General features: G+C 42.1%; 1 protein-coding gene across 6 annotated transcripts in view; it reads right to left on the bottom strand.

Annotated features, from left to right (window-relative positions):
- Positions 1–16,204, bottom strand: part of TPP2 (tripeptidyl peptidase 2) — a 79,601-nt gene extending 63,397 nt beyond the window's left edge. For all 6 annotated transcript variants that reach the window (XR_013518845.1, XR_013518847.1, XM_008998238.5 and 3 more), the window contains exons 1-2: positions 15,943–16,204; positions 7,513–7,641 (exon numbers count right to left, since the gene is read on the bottom strand). Coding sequence is in view for 4 of the 6 variants with exons in the window: in XM_008998238.5 (XP_008996486.4) it covers positions 7,513–7,641; positions 15,943–16,107 (294 nt within the window). In the remaining 2 variants the exon portion in view is untranslated. The remainder of the gene's footprint in view (positions 1–7,512; positions 7,642–15,942) is intronic.
- Positions 16,205–16,798: the final 594 nt, after the last annotated feature.

Genomic DNA, 16,798 nt, shown 5'->3' with positions numbered 1-16,798 from the left:
AATAACTGCAAAATAGAAAGGTATTAAGTCATATTTAATCACACTTAAAAAGATATATAGTACAATAAAATAATCCAATAGACAATTTATATTTAATCACAAATGAGATCAAAGTCTGCACAGTCCACAGAACCAGACACTTCTCAATTCATAACTATATATTTTCCTTACTGCGAAGGCAGACTAGTTACAAAAATTACACTAAAAAAATCAGATAAAAATTATAATCAGGGCTATCTGGTCTAACTTTAGCCAAGATAAAGCTAACTTTATGAGGCAATTATGAAATTTTATTTTGCATATTTGAGTAATCTACATAAAGAAAACTTATTTTGGTACCTCTAGGAATAAAATCTTTACATTTGACCATTTTAAGTTGATATCTTAAAAATGATTCTAATTACACAGTAACTACAATGTATTAAGACTGATTTTCATGCTACATATAATCTTTGTAATTACCAATTACACCTCGTTTCTCTGACTCTCTTAAAGAGAGGATGCCTAACAAACGGAACATTTTTCTTAACGGGCTAAGTGTCATATGAGTGTTATGGTGCCATGCATTAAAGTCCTTCCAGGGGCTTTTCTTTGCTTCAAAATGATTTCAGCCTTGCCAGCCTCACCGCACAGGCCAGTGCACGCGCACACCATTTCCTTCTGCTGTCACTGCGTCTAAGCACCGTGCTAAATCTGGCCAACTCATTCATTATGCCTGGATTTATCTTTCTTTTTTAACCCAAAAATATTTAAGGCTAAGTATTAATTTTTAAAATGCCTTCAAGTTAAATGTGGTAAAATGAAAAAGGCACTGCGCTTCCTTCCAAAATGCGACTAAAATCAGAATAAAGGAAGTGGAGGAAACATCCAAAAAGGGAGGGACAAGGAAAACTATGAAGGAGACTTTAGAAGCTCAGCACATTCTGAAGGGTGCCAAGTGAAAAGAAGGCACCAAAAATCAGAGTGAAAACTGTGGAACACATGGTGTAGGGACAACTGGGTCTTCTCATGGAAAAAAAGAAATAGAACTCTTTTCAAACTAAGCATATAAAATCAATTCCAGGTGAATTCTACAACAAACAGAAGAAAAAAGCTGTGAAACTTCTTAGAAATATAGGAGAATATCTCTATGATGATGAGGTCAGAAAACAGCTATTGCACACTGCTAGTGGAAATGTCTTTTTTAACATTTTTTTGAGAAGGAGTCTTGCTCTGTCACCCAGGCTGGAGTGCAATGGTGCCATCTCAGCTCAATGCAACCTCTCTGCCCGCCAGGCTCAAGTGATTCTCCTGCCTCAGCCTCCCAAATAGCTGGGATTATATAATAGCTGCGTGCCACCACACCCAGCTAATCTTCATATTTTTAGTAGAGAGGGAGTTTCGCCATGTTGGTCAGGGTGGTCTTGAACTCCCGACCTCAGTTGATCTACCCGCTCTTGGCTCCCAAAGTGCTGGGATTAGAGGCGTGAGCCACTGTGGCTGGCCTGGAAATGTCTTTTAATACAAACACTTGGTCAAGGAGATGTCCTGTCCAATTAAAAAAACAAATGCACAGACACAAACTTGGAAAAACTGTTTGCCATGACCTAGTGATGTATCTCCACGATTCAGCATCCTGGAGATACCCACATACATGGGCACAGGATACACATACATCATAGAATGGAGAGAATGCGCTAGGTACAAACCATGGCATATTGCACAGCAATGAAACTGAATAAATCATTGCTACCTGCGACAACATGAGCAAGTCCTATGAATTTCAAATCTCACAACGCCAAGGGAAAAACAACATATAATGAAATTTTATGAATGAAACGAGACTCTTCATGTAAAGTTCAAAACTAGCCAAAACTAAACAATATATTTTATGTAGCCACACCAATGTGGCAAAACTACACACAAACAAGCAAAGAAATGATTATCGGAAAAGTTGCAATAGGCTGTGATTCAGGAGGCTGCAGGAAGTTTCTGATGTACAACAATGTTCTTTATCTTGATCTGCTATAACAATTCATAAAACTTACATAATGGGTTTATGTATTTTAAGTATGCATATTTTACAATATAAGGTTTTCAAGTTCTATTCACTTTTGTGCTTTGATCTGCTCATGGGAGGGCCATAGGCCATCAGTAACTTACCACTGGTTTCTCAAGGAGGCCTGGGAGTACCATCCTTTGAGAACAAGACTACTGAAGTGTTCAAAGCACCTATTAGTTGATATTAAACTGACTGAAAAATAAGTTTGTTAGCAATTTATGGGCTAAGTGGAAAAAAATAGACTATAAACATTTAGTTCACTTCAAAGCATGACAGCCGGGTGCGGTGGCTCACACCTGTAATCCCAGCACTTAGGTAGGCTGAGGCGGGTGGATCACCTGATATCAGGAGTTTGAGACCAGACTGGCAAACATGGTGAAACCACACTTCTACTGAAAAAACAAAAAAATTAGCCAGGCATGGTGGCAGGCACCTGTAATCCCAGCTACTTGGGAGGCTGAGGCAGGAAAACTGCTGGAACCCAGGAGGTGGAGGTTGCAGTGAGCTGAGATCGCACCACTACACTGCAGCCTGAGTGAAAGAGCATGACTCCATCTTAAATAAATAAATAAATGCATGACTACATCAAAGAAACTTGAAGACTTCATTGTGTTGTTTTCTGAAAACTGTGTACTAAGAGTTGCAGAGATCCAACTAGTAAGAATCCCAGTATTAATAATTCTTCCTTTTAATGACTACTGCAAAATATCTAAACACCTGTACATCCCTGAAAAAAATTAAACTGAACATGTGTGTGAGTACATTTTATGGATGGATAGAGAAGACAGTTCTAACTAAGACTGGTGGAAAATTTGTATAAGGAGCACTCCCACTGCTCCATCCCTCATCCTGCTGAAACTTTACCAACCAGGCAACTCTCCAGAGAAAATCTGATATGTCAACTTTGTCAACACAGCAAAGAGGTGATATGGTTTGGCTCTGTGTCTCTACCCAAATCTCATGTCGAATTATAATCCTCCCATATCAGAGGAGGGGCCTGGAGGGAGGTTGCTGGATCATGGGGATGGATTTCCCCCTTGCTGTTCTTGTGATGATGAATTCTTACGGGATCCAATGGTTCAAACATGAGCAGCAATCAGGTGCAGTGGCTCACTCCTGTAATCCCCGCACTTTGGGAGGGTGAGGCAGGTGGATCACCTGAAGTCAGCAGTTCAAGACCAGCCTAGCGAACATGGTAAAACCCTGTCTCTACTAAAAATATAAAAATTAGCAGGGCATGGTGGCAGGCACCTGTAATCGCAGCTACTTGGGAGGCTGAGGCAGGAGAATTGCTTGAACCTGGGAGGCAGAGGTTGCAGTGAGCCAAGATCGTGCCACTGAACTCCAGCCTGGGCTGTAAGAGCAAACCTCTATCTCAAAAAAAAAAAAAAAAAAAAAAAAAGGTGGCCCTTCACCCTTTGTTGGCTCTCTCCTGCTCAACCATGAGAAGACATGTCTTGTTTCCCCTTCAACTTCCACCATGATTGTAAGTGTCCTGAGACTCCCAAGTCACATTTCCTGTTAAGCCTGCAGTAAGTCAATTAAACCTCTTTTCTTCATAAATTCCCCAGTCTCACAATTCACAGCAGTGTGAAAAAGAACTAATACAAGAGGGATGAGACATAAAAATGATTCTGCATGGCATTGCTCCAGACCCCTTGCATGGTGTGGCTACCTGAATACCTACAGCCACACTTCTCGCTCACTCCTCCCCTAAACCCTAGGCCAAATGTGCTAAGGACTTCTTTCAAGTACCTTGGGCATCCCAATGGAAAAAATAGTGTGTGCTGATATTATGGGGGTCCCCCCAAATGTTATCATTACTCTATAGTGAAACCCACCAAAAGAACCTACACAAGCAGAAGAGCTTCCAATCACCTTTTCTTGTGACTTGCTAAAATAAGACAGCCAGGGATGATTAGACACCTAAATGAAATATCTAAAGCAAAAAGCAGAGAACAAGGAAGAGGAGGAGGTGAAGAAGGAAGAAGGAATAGGTGAAGGAAAAAGGAGAAAGGAGAAGCGGAAGCAGAATAGAAGACTAAGAAAGGAGAATGCAGGAAGGAGAGGGAAGAAACAATGAAATTTAAAAAAAGTTAAAATGTATCTCATAGAGATAAATGTTGCACACATGATACAAAAATATGCTCCAAGTGAAAATGAAGGGGCTTTTGCAATTAAAAATAGACAAAATGTAACAAAATTCACACAAAGGTTACAATGTTGAGAAAATGCTAGAAATCTCTCAGGAAGGTGAAGGATAAAGGCAGTGAAGAAAAGGTGGAAGAAAATTTAAAAATTGGAGGATCAATTCAAGAGGTCCAATGTTCCATTAACAGGAGTTCCAGAAAAACACAGCAAAAACAATGGAGAAGATGTTATCTAAGAGATAATGCCAATTTCCTGGAAGTAAAGGGCTTGAGAGTTAAATTCTCTTCTTTCACATATTAATTCTACAAATAAAGACATAAGACTATATTAGCATGTTATTTTAAACTTTGAAGAGAATTTAATGTATTGATGGTCGTGTTGAAGCAGAAAACAGTACGGAGAGTTGGGACAGGGGATTGAACTCTTCTTGTTAGAAGCCTTGTAAAAATATTTGTCTTTTTAAACTATTAAAACATACTGAACACAATTAAAATTTAAGTTTAAAAACCCACAATGATGGGCTAAGAATACTTAACAGTAGAACTAAAGAAATATGTTGCTAAGCTGAGAAAAGACGAACCTTATAATTGTTTTGAATTTGTTTAATAGCAATATATATGGTACATAAATAATTCTACCTATGAGCACTAGTGATCTTCCTAGTTCATGTGGTTTATCTAAAGCAGGGGTTACTACAGCTGTTTAAAAATAAATGAGGCCAGGAGTGGTGGCTCATGCCTATAATATTAGCACTCTGGGAGGCCAAGGCGGGTGGATCACTTGAGGTCAGGAGTTTGAGACCAGCCTGGTCAACATGGCAAAACTCTCATCTCTGCTAAAAGTACAAAAAAAAAAAAAAAAAAAAAAATAGCCAGGTGTCATGGTGCATGACTGTAATCTCAGCTACTTGGGAGACTGAGGCAGGAGAATCACTTGAACCCAGGAAGCAGAGGTTGTGGTAACCCAAGATTGTGCCACTGCACTTCAGCCTGGGCGACAGAGTGAAGTCTGTCTCAAAATAAATAAATAAACAATCAAGTAATACTTTATATGGCTCTAAGCCTGCAGGACTTAATAGGAATGCTCTTTAGTTTCCCAGAGTACCATAACTCACAGGAATTCCAAGTTTCCCTTTGAAACATATTCTAATAACAAGGTTGACTTGGGGGAAGATGGGCTGAATGCTAGAGTCAGGTGGCTGAGCATTTCTAATCCAAAAATCTGAAATGCTCTATTGACCATTTCCTTTGAGTGACATGTTGGCACTCATTTCAGAGCACTTCCGATTTTGGATAGGGGAGGCTCAACCATATACAATGAAAATATTCCAAAATCTCAAAAAAAAATCTGAAACCTAAAAGTATTCTGGTCCCAAGTGTTTCAGACAGGGGTTCTCAACCCGCACCATAAACTGAATGGCTGACAACAGAAGGTGATTTTCTCATAGTTCTAGTGGCTGGAAGCTCAACATCAGGGTGCCAGCATGGTTGAGTTCAGGTGAAAACCCTCTTCCTGGCTTGCACAGGCCACCTTCTTGCGTGTTCTCATATGACCTGGAGACAGGAAGCTCTCTGGAGTCTCTTCGTATAAGGGCACTAATACTATCCTGAGGGGACACATACTCAAAACCTCATCTACCTCCAAATACCATCACACTGAGGGTTAGGGCTTCAACGTATGAATTTGAGCAGGGGGTGGGGACACAGATATTCAGCTCACAACACACAGAAAAGGAAGTACAACCTGGATATTAACGGCTGCCGGCTGTCCAAGACGGGCAGCTTCTTAAGAAGATCCAAGCCTTTGCACAGTCCCTCCCTTAGTGAAGGTGGGATCTGTGAATATAATGAGATGTCACTCCCACAATTACATTATGGTGTGTAAAGAAGGTGAAGGGATTTTGCAGACGTAATTAAGGAATTTGAGCAAATCAAAAGGGAGATGATTCTCAGTGGGCCTGAACTAATCAGGTGAGTTCTTTAAAAGAGAGACTGGGGTCATCACCAAAGTTGGAGATTCTCTTACCAGCCTTGAAGAAGCAAGCTATCACAAATTTTACAGCTGTAATGAAATGAATTTTTCCATCATATAAACTTGGAAAAGAAGCCTGAGCCTCAGTTGAGCCTTTAACCTTGACTGCAGTCTTGTGACACCCTGAGCAGAGACCCACAGAAAGCCATGCTTGGACACCTACCCCATGGAAACAGTGATATAATAAATAAATATAGAAATATACAAGGTTTTAGCCTGCTAAGTCTGAGGTGCTTTATTACATGGCACAGAAAACCAATATGCTGCCACAAAAAGCTTATCTAAAAGACAAAGCCTAAGAAGAACTCAGATAGATAGTAAAAGGTGGGAAAAGTTAACTAATCATAATTTTATATTCCAAACTAATTCTGCTCATTGCTTTAAATGATAGAGTACAGGATCACAAATTCTTGCCATCCTCCATGTTCCTTAGCTCACGAGCTGCTCTATGCTAGCTTTATAATTATTTTTTATGTTGAGCTTGCCCAGGCTTTTCTACCAAGGACAGAATGACATAGCATAAGATGAAGCTGGCCATTTAAGTTAACAACGACTATAGCCTAAGTATTTCTTCACGGTTAAGTTCACTGGGACTACTATGAAGAGACAGTAAAAGATGAAGGCAAAACTATCATGTGGTTACTTTCTCCATCTTTGTAATCAAAACATAAAATAAAACTGGGCAACCTCACTGAAAAATACAGCCCAAACTAGGTGCTCCATCAAACAACAAAATCATGGCTTCTTCTAAAATGGTCCCAATGATTCACTTCTTGTGAAATCCCTTCCCTTAAGCCTGTGCTAGATTTATTGACTCACTTCCAACTAGCAGAACATAGTCAAGTGATGTGTGGTCCCTTACAAGGTCACTTTAATCAAAAGACAGTGGCTTTCATCGTGGGGACTGCCTCGGCTCACTCCCCCAGGGAAGGTGCTGCTGGGGAACACCTTCCCCAGCACTGTGGAGAGGTCCGCATGGCAAGGAGTCAAGACCTGTCAGTGACCCTCCAGTAGCTTGGAAACAAACTCCGCCTTCCTCTCCCAAGCTGAGCCTTCAGATGAAGTCAGCCATGGCTAACAGTCTGCAACCTCAGGGATGATTCTGAGCTAGAAGCACCCCAGATTCCTGACTCACAGAAACTCTGAGGTAATAAATATTTGTCATTTTAAATCATGAGGTTTTGAGGTAATCTGTTATGTAGCAATGGATAAATGTAAAGTAAAAACATTAGATGCTTTGAGGCAACAGTAAAAAAAAAAAAAATCCAAAAGAATCCAAAAGCTCCGACCTTAAGCACTCTTCCTGAAAGGGCAACAATTTCGCCATCCTTCGGCTCCACCTCTGTAGCAGTATTCACATCACCACTTCCTGTTGTATCAATGATATCAACGATTTTTGGTTTTCCATCAGTTGTAACCTGAAAATTGAATTGTAGGAAAAATTGAATTGTAGATTTTAGGTTTTTATTCCTAAAGAAAACAACGCAAACCCATATTTTTATGTGTATGTACAAAATCTGCATTCACTTAAAAAAGAGAACTGAATTGTTTTAAGCCAAAAGCCTGGACAAATACTAATAAGGAAATTTAATCGTGGAAACAGCACAGCATCCTTCAAGTGGTTTCATTCATTCATTCAGTTAACAAATATTTACTGAGCATTTACTATAGGCCGCACCCTATTTTAGGTGCTGGGGATATGGCAGTGATCCATACGCAAAAATCCCTGACAATCTTAGAGTGAGGAAGCAGTTCAGTCAATAAAAAAGTAAAATAAAGAACATGTCAGATGTACTATCACCCTGGGCATTAGGGAAAAAAATAAAAAGAACATGTCAGATGATCAGAATTAACTGTGGAGAAAAATTAAGCAGGGATGGGAGATGGGTAGTATGGAGTTTTCAACATAAATTTGGCTGCTCAAGGAAGGCCTTGCTGAGAAGATGGTGAGCTGTGGGCTGGACCAAGTACAGAACTTTAGAGGGAAAAATGTTAATGGCATCATAGCTGGATGCCATACTAGTGCCTCAAACTCAACAAGTCCAAAGTTCAAGCTTAACATGCCCCCCGCCACCTGATTTTCTCCAGGCTTTGCCATCCCAGGAATCCCCACACCCAGCTGCTCACGCCAGAAACTTAGCAACCCTCCTCTGATTCTTCACTCCAGTTAACTCCTCACAGTGAAGCTGTCAGGAAGTCTTGTTAATTCTTTACCTACAAGATAGCTCAAACCCATCGCATCTTCACTACCACTATCCTGATTCTCCAAATCACCATCACCTCTGGCCTTCCTGAGGACAATCACTTTCTAAGCTGTCCTTCAGTTTCCACCATTGGCCGCACTGAAAGTAATACAGGCTGAGTGTCCCAAATGCTCCAAAATCATTTTGAGAGCTGACATGAAGCTCAGAGGACATGTTCATTGGAGCCTTTCAAATCTGTGATACTCAAATGTGTGTTAAAACAAGCTGTATTTTATCAGTCCTATTCTTTAAGCCCATCAGTGTATTCACGGAGCACTCAGAATACTTGCCTAAAAAGCTTTGCACCATGTGACCCCTGCCAAACCCATACTCATGACTTGAACCGCGCCAACCTCCTTTCAATTCCTGAAACATGCCAAACTTTTTCTGGCCTCATGACCTTTTAAACAGGCTCCTTCTGCCTGGAATTCCTTCTCTTCAGTTGTTCCACAGGATTCCATGTTCTCTCAGTTTTCTATTAAAGTCACACCTCAGAAAGGCCTCCTCAATGACCTCCACTAAGTAGCTGCCATCCTAAACTTGATCATTATTTCTCACTGTACCTCACTTCCTTCACAGAACATAATTCTATTTCTAATTATACTTCATCTGTCCCCCTGCATTAGAATAAGAAGCTCCATGAGGGCAAGAGCCATGTTTATTTTATTCACCAACATATATACCCACTACCTCACAGTGCTTGTCAGGCATTCAATGAATATTTAATTTTTGAATTACAAGACACAAGTTACTCATCAGTAAGATGATTTTCAAAGGTTTCATCTCTCACCAGTTCACAAGTTTTCATTTGAGCCATAGTATGATTGCTGCAAGTAACAGTGTATATATTTACACATTTTTGTGGGAAAAATAATTTCTGGGCTCTTTCTGGGCTAGCTTTCCAAAGGGAATTTGTTGCTTTTGGGGATATGTACTGAGTTACCAGCAGGAATTAGACAGAAAACAGAGACACAAAGACTGGGGAAAAAAAAAAAAAAAAAAGGCTCCATCTTCAAGAAAGAAACAGAAACACAAAAACTGTCAGTAATAGGAAAGAGCACAGTCTTCAGACTCCATTTCCACCTGGGGAATTTACACTCTTTAAGTCAAAGCTGGTCGGGCACGGTGGTTCCCGCCTGTAATCCCAGCACTTTGGAGACAGGGTGGTGTGGGTTATGAGGTCAGGAGACTGAGACTACCCTGGCCAATATGGTGAAACCCTGTTTTTGCTAAAAATACAAAACTTAGCCGGGCATGTTGGCTGGTGCCTGTAATCCCAGCTACTTGGGAGGCTGAGGCAGGAGAATCATTTGAACCTAGGAGGCAGAGAGGTTGCAGTGAGCTGAAATTGCGCCACTGCCCTCCATCCTGGGTGACAGAGCAAGACTGTCTCAAAAAAAAAAAAAAAAAAAAAAGAGACAAAGCCTAATGTCCACCATTCTAGGTCTTTCTGACCAATATGCCCCTTTCCCCAACACCAAGTGTTTCCTCTGCAATATCCTCCAAGCTCTGTCATTAAGGTACACCCTAAAGAAGGAGGCAGAAATTAACAATGTGGAGAAAACAAAGGCATACATGTTTTTTTCTTTACCAGACAAAGCAAATGCTTGGCAGGTGGACCCCAAATCTCATTTCAGTCTGCTGAAGAACTGAGGGCCTGAGAGCTGAAGGGGCCATAAAGGCCTCCCAGGCACAGCTGTTATTTTCGTGTATGGTAATTCTCAAGTAGGATGTTTACTTCTTGGGAATTGTCCTATAATAGTAACAAATGAGAATTCTAATAGTCAGAAAGCTCAAAGTCATAATTCATAAAGAAATCACTGTGGAAATCGTACCATACCCTGATAAAACTATACAATTTAAATAAGATACTGATTTTGAAGAGATAGGCTGTTTGTTTCAAAAATATAATTTTAAAAAGTAAGAAAATCTACCAAAATAAAAATGGAAACAAAAGAAAGTCGATACTACTCTATAAAATTAAAACTAGATAGGTCATGTACTAATCATATAAGAAATAACCTATTTTAAAATGTATTCCAAATAAACACATAATTTGAAGATAATACAGTAGCACTAAGAACCCAAATCACCTATCTTTACCTCAATGAGAGCTTGGGTGACTTGAGATGAAGAATAAGAGAGCACTAACAAGTCAGATCCCTCTCATGAGAAACCTCATTATCAATGTAAGAGCAAAGGAAAAAAGTCTAATGGGATTGAATGGCTTCTTTGTCACCTATTTCCACATCTTACTTTACTTACAAGGATCTCTCTCACATACACAAATATTCATTACAAATTCTTATCCATGCAATTTTTCTATCCATGAATTTCTTACTTTAATACTAGTTAAAGAAAACTACTTCACTGGAAAGAAAAAGACAAAAATAGAAATGTAGGGTCAGAGGAGGGTTTTTTTTTTTTTCTTTTTCTTTTCTTTTTTTTGAGACGGAGTTTCGCTCTTGTTACCCAGGCTGGAGTGCAATGGCGCGATCTCGGCTCACCGCAACCTCCGCCTCCTGGGTTCAGGCAATTCTCCCGCCTCAGCCTCCTGAGTAGCTGGATGTGCCACCATGCCCAGCCAAATTTTTTTTTTTTTTTTTTTGTATCTTTAGTAGAGACAGGGTTTCACCATGTTGACCAGGATGGTCTCTATATCTTGACCTCGTGATCCACCCGCCTCGGCCTCTCAAAGTGCTGGGATTACAGGCTTGAGCCACCGCACCGGCCTGGGTTTTGTTTTTTTTTTTTTCTAAAAAGGCAAATCCAAGAAGTAAAGGAAAGAAGGCAGATGAACTACTAGCAGTGGAACTATATCCCTCAACTCTGAGAAAGGGAGGCTTCACATGGGAAACAGAGGCTGGAAGCATGTGTGAGTTAGTACGGGTGGAACTCTGGTACTAAATCCTGGGTCCTGGGTAGGAGACTGGGAAACGCTTACTGGGCTATGTTGGCTGGATGAAACAGAAATTGCCCAAAGCTTTTCCCAAAAATGTCAAGAATCTAAGTTACTGTATGTCTCGACTGTAACCATTAAGGTAGAGAAGTTAGTGAAGGTTGGAAGATTTGCCAAACCAGAACAAACAGTGGGAAGTTTGCACTCTATCTTAAAGGACACAAAGTTAATAAGTTTCCTTAAAATTTCTGGAAAGATACTGAAAATAATTCTTTTAGGCAAAGAAAGATTTAATAAATATTAACCAGTGACTTTTATTCTGGGAATGTAATGATTAACATAAATAAGACGATCTTTGCTTCTGGAAAGCTTACTATCAGCTGGGAAGAAAAATAAGTAGAGAGATGATGACAAAACAGGACAATAAATAATAGAGGTCAGGCCAGCCTGGGTAACACAAAGAGACCCTGTCTCTACAAAAATGTTAAAAAATTAGCTGGGTGTGGTGGCACATACTTATAGTACCAGCTACTGCAGAGGCTGAGGCAGGAGGATTGCTTGAACCCAGGAGTTTGAGGCTGAAACGAGCAGTGATCCTGCCACTGTACAACTGCCTTACAGCCTGGGTGACAGAGTTAGACCCTGTCTTTGAGACACTATCTATGAAAGCATATAAAAACATAAGAGCACAAAACTCAGCTTGGGGGGAATGAGGGAAAGCCAACTGAAAGAGATGTAAAAAAAAAATTTTAGTGAATGTGAAAATAATTTTTATGAAACCACTTGTCACCTCCTCAAACCTCTTTTCTTCCTCCATGAAGAAATTATATTCATTCATTATGAACATATATATTTTTTCCACAAATAAACAGCTATAAGAGCAAAGAGACAAAAAGCCTACATAACTCTTAGGAGGCATTGGGCCTTAATCACCTCTGAAGCTGCAGGCCCTAACACAATGGCAAACCCACACACAAATATGAGGTGGGGGGTGGGGGGGGCAGAGAATTAAATCAGTTCCCGAAAAGTAATGGTGTCAAGACCCAACCGGATCTTAAAGGATGAAGCAGGAGTTTACAGGTGATAGATGGTCGAAGCTTGACAGAAGATGAAATGTCAAATGCAAAGGCATGTATTGGCAACGATCTGAAACATCTGAGTGAGTGAAAGAGTGAAATGCTCAAGGGGAGGCACGGGATGAAAGGTGGGGATGAAGGGCATATGGACATAAGAAATGATGAAAACTGAGGCTACACAGGAGGCCAGAGTTGGAGGGCAAAGGGTCTCATATATGCCATTCAATTTTTTTTTTTTTTAATTTTTACAAAAAAGCAACTGAGATTCCAAAATGGTTTTGTCTTAAATGAGAGTGTAATACAAGGTTGGCGTTATTTTTGAGATGAAGTTTCACTCTGTTGCCAGGCTGGAGTGCAGTGGCACCATCTCAGTTCACTGCAACTTTTGCCTCCTGGTCGATTCTGAGCCTCCTGAGTAGCTGGGATTACAGGCATGCGCCACCACTCCAGGCTAATTTTTGTATTTTTTTAGTAGAGATATGGTTTCACTAAGTTAACCAGGATAGTCTTGAACTCTTGATGTCATGATTCACTGGCCTCAGCCTCCCAAACTGCTGGGATTATAGGTGTGAGTCATCTTACCTGGCCACAAGGTTTGTTTTTGTTTTTGTTTTTTTTAAATAATTCTGGAAATGAGAAGGATGGATCAAAGGGAAATATGACTGGTGAAGGGGAGACCTCTTGGCCACTGCATATATATCTCCAGTATAGTCCAAGTTCCATCTGGTCTGTGAAACCTGACCAGTCCAGTTCTCACTGTCCCAATCCCTGCCCCATCCCCCCAGGACCTCTGTCAATCTCTGTGACAGTGACAGTTTACAAGACTATATCATTTAACACAAACTTAGGCACCTGGTAGGTGCCTGAATATCTGCTGAGAAAATCTGAAATCACTTATGTAATTATTACTCTTCTCATACCACCCACACTCCACTTTATCATCCCTACAGAGCTATGAAAATAAGAAACGGGCCCAAGGGAGTCACCAAAGACTGACAAAATCCACAGTGTTCTTCCAAGTTTTCACTTTGCCTCTGTTCCCTTGCTCAGACCCCACCTGGCTTTCCGAACGGACAGTTCAGCCTCGTCTTCCTCCTATTTCATTCTTTCCTTTTTATTTTTATCCATCCTCTCATCTTAATGTACACATATATCTCCAAAGTAAATATGTTAAAGGTACAGGAAAAGAAAAAACCCTCATGTTTCCAAGCCACCTTACCCAATTTCTTTTAACTGGTTGCGTTTAGATCAATATCGGAGTCAAGGTTGTTAAAAGATAAGAGTTAATGCTTTCATTTGATTTATCTGAATATTTATTACATGCAAATAGCTAACATATATTTATCCTCCAAATAGTTGGTGATGAAAGATCCATATTCACTATTCACTTATGGTAGGAGCTAAACAATGGGGAAACATGGACACAAAGATAGGAACGATAGATATTGGGGATCCCAAAGGGAAGAGGAGGAGATAAGGTTGAAACACTATCTTGTGGGTACTATGCTCACTATCTGGGTGACAGGATCAATCATACCCCAAACCTTAACATCAGGCAATATCCCCATGTCAATCTCCTGCACTTCTACCTTCTGAATCTAAAATAAAAGTTGAAATCATAAAAAAAAAAAAAGATAAAATAAATCTCATTGCCAAAATAGTATTTTTCTTGAGCATTTTAAAAAGTCACATGTAATTAGTCCTCTTATAATCAATTTTCACAACAACACTGTGGGTTGAAAATTATTGTTACTTTAGAGAGACTAACAGAAGAATGTGAGAAACAGAACTGGAAATTCTACTACCAAATTCTACCAAGCAGCACTTCTCCAAACTTTTCTGACCCTCTTATTATCCTGACAAAAGAACCAGTGAACTACTTATCCCGGCTGCTTTCCTCCCACTCATCCTATAAAAAGTAAACACACTCCACAGCAGAATGGAAAGCATTATTACTACTCTGCAATAAAGCCTCAGTGAGATGATAGCTGTCACTGTTTTAAGTCTTTAAACTTAAAGACTTAATACAACTTAAAGACTCATTAATACAAAGACAACTATACAACTCCAGTTACCGGGAGGGAATTCATTATCTGCTCCTCTTCTGATTCATCAAAGGTGTGCTGTACTTCAGAGTGGTGCTGAAGAACACACGCCAGCAATTAAGATTCCCAGGGGTTTCTAAGCATACAGACTCCCATTCATTACTTCCAAAATGCTACTTCAATAATCAGAAAGCACAATAAAGGATCCAGAAGGGAAGGGACATTGGGTGGAGGAGGAAGAAAGAAACACCAGTGTTTAGTGTAGAAAGGAGGATAAGAGAGCCAGGGCTGATCAGTGAGAGATCAGCATACAGTAGGATTAGTAAGGATGCCAGGAGATAGATCTTGAGCAATGGTGAAATTTTATTACTGGATTTCATCAGTAAAGGACTAAATGTACAAAAGTTAAAGTTTAAAGACTTTAAACAGAATGCTTTTTAAACAGAATGCTTTTAATGAGAGACGACACACTTTAAAAAAAAAAAAAAAAAAACTACCTTCTGGTATGATACCCTGAATCTAAAGATTTTAAAGTTGCCTAAGTTAAAACTAAGCAATTTTTAAAAACCGTCTTAGGTTTTCAGGGTGTGTTTTTTCTTAAAGAAGCATAATTTCATAAGGTCTGAGAAGCTCGCCAAAACCAAACCTAACTGAATTCTCCTTACGTAAACGAAGACTAAGCCACAAGATTCAATGACCCTTAGCAAATACGCTGCAGAAGATCGTTTAAAAATAGAATACACAAAACTACCACAGGAAACAATTCCGGAAGCCGACTGGGTTATCTTCTGGAAACCCAGCTTTCGTGCTTAAAGACAAACTATTCTTTCCCAAACCAAATCACTCGAACTCTGAACATTAAGTTCAGGTGCCTTGGACACCGGTCCCTGCCTGACGTTTTCAAAGAGAATAGTACAATTTTTATCATTGGGGTGAGGTGGAGACCCCAGATAGGCAAGTGACGTGTGCCATCTCACCCCAGTGATAAAAATTGTAATATTCTCTTTGAAAACGTCAGGCAGGGACCGGTGTCCAAGGCACGAGGGGTCTGCAGAGGAAGGCAGCATGGAGGGAAGGAGGCCGGGGGAGGGCGGGGGGCGGCCTGGCAGCGCCGAAGAGAGAAGGAAGGGGTGTCTCTGGGGCCACAGGCGGACCCAGGCTCCTCGAGCCAGCCGCGCCGGGCACGCTGCTTTTGTTGGGCCGGGAACACCGCCCAGCCTGGGGTCCCCGCCCGCGCCCGCCCAGCGCCCCTGGCACCGTGCGCGGTTGAGTCCCCTTGGCGGGCGCCGGTTCCTCCCGCGCCCAGCTCTGACCTCTGCCCACCCGGGCTTTGCCCACCCCGGCCTGGCTCGGCCGCAGAGCCGGGCTTCGGCCTGCCGGGCTCCGAGGCTAAGTCCCCGATCGCGTCCCCGGCCGCCCGCGCCCCCGCGCCCGGGGCCCTCAGGGGCTGCCTCACCTGCATGCCCGGAGCCCCCGGGTCGACCCCAGTGTCCAGCACCGCGATGAGTACCCCACGCCCGTCATACTCCGGGTAGCGACAGAGGAAGGAGGAGGCTCCGGTCTCTTTCTTCGGCAGGAGACCGTGAAAAGGGAAGGGCTCCTCGGTCGCAGCGGTGGCCATGGACGCAGGATGGAGGACGAGGAAGCGGCAAACTGCCAGGCTGCGCGCGGACTAGCAGCGCGAGGACACCGGGCGGCCTCGGGCCGGAGGCGGGGGCGAGGGGCGGGGTCGGGCCACCGCCCACCAATCCCGACCTGCCAGGGCGCGGTGGCCCGTCACGTGCTGCTACGTAAGCCAACGGCGCCGCTCTCCGGAGCCGGGCCCGAGTATTGCCCGGGCTGCAGTGAAGGAGGCGGAGTCTGAGGACAAAACTGGAGGGTTCGGTTCTCGAACCTGGGCTCTTAAAGAGGCCGGCGTTTGGGATTTTTAGGTAGCAGGACGCCTCCAAGCGAACAGTCCTGAGAACCCGGACCGATACACTCTCCGAGAGACGGTCAAGGAGATGGACCGCCAGCCAGGACTAGCGGGAACCCTCCGCTGGGCAAACGATGGTTTTCGAACTTAAGGTTGTGGATGAAACTTTTTGGTGCGGCTGCTGCAGGGGCCCTAGCCCCGGGGTGCTGACCCGAGGCAAGGGAGCCGGCGCAAGCACGCTTAGCCCCTAAGAGCCTGCAGGTGTTGGTGAAAGCACCGGGCATGATTTTGGAAGGTCGTAGGTTCAGGGGTGTAGGTTTTCGGTTCCCCTGTGTTCTGCCTCTTTGATGGGAGTGGGGTGGGGATGGGGAGCAATAGGGTGGGGTCAGGCAGTAGT

Source organism: Callithrix jacchus, chromosome 1 (assembly GCF_049354715.1).
Source record: "Callithrix jacchus isolate 240 chromosome 1, calJac240_pri, whole genome shotgun sequence".
Lineage (NCBI taxonomy): Eukaryota > Metazoa > Chordata > Mammalia > Primates > Cebidae > Callithrix > Callithrix jacchus.
Note: the sequence above shows the minus strand (reverse complement) of the source record. Positions and strands in the feature narration are given on the sequence as shown.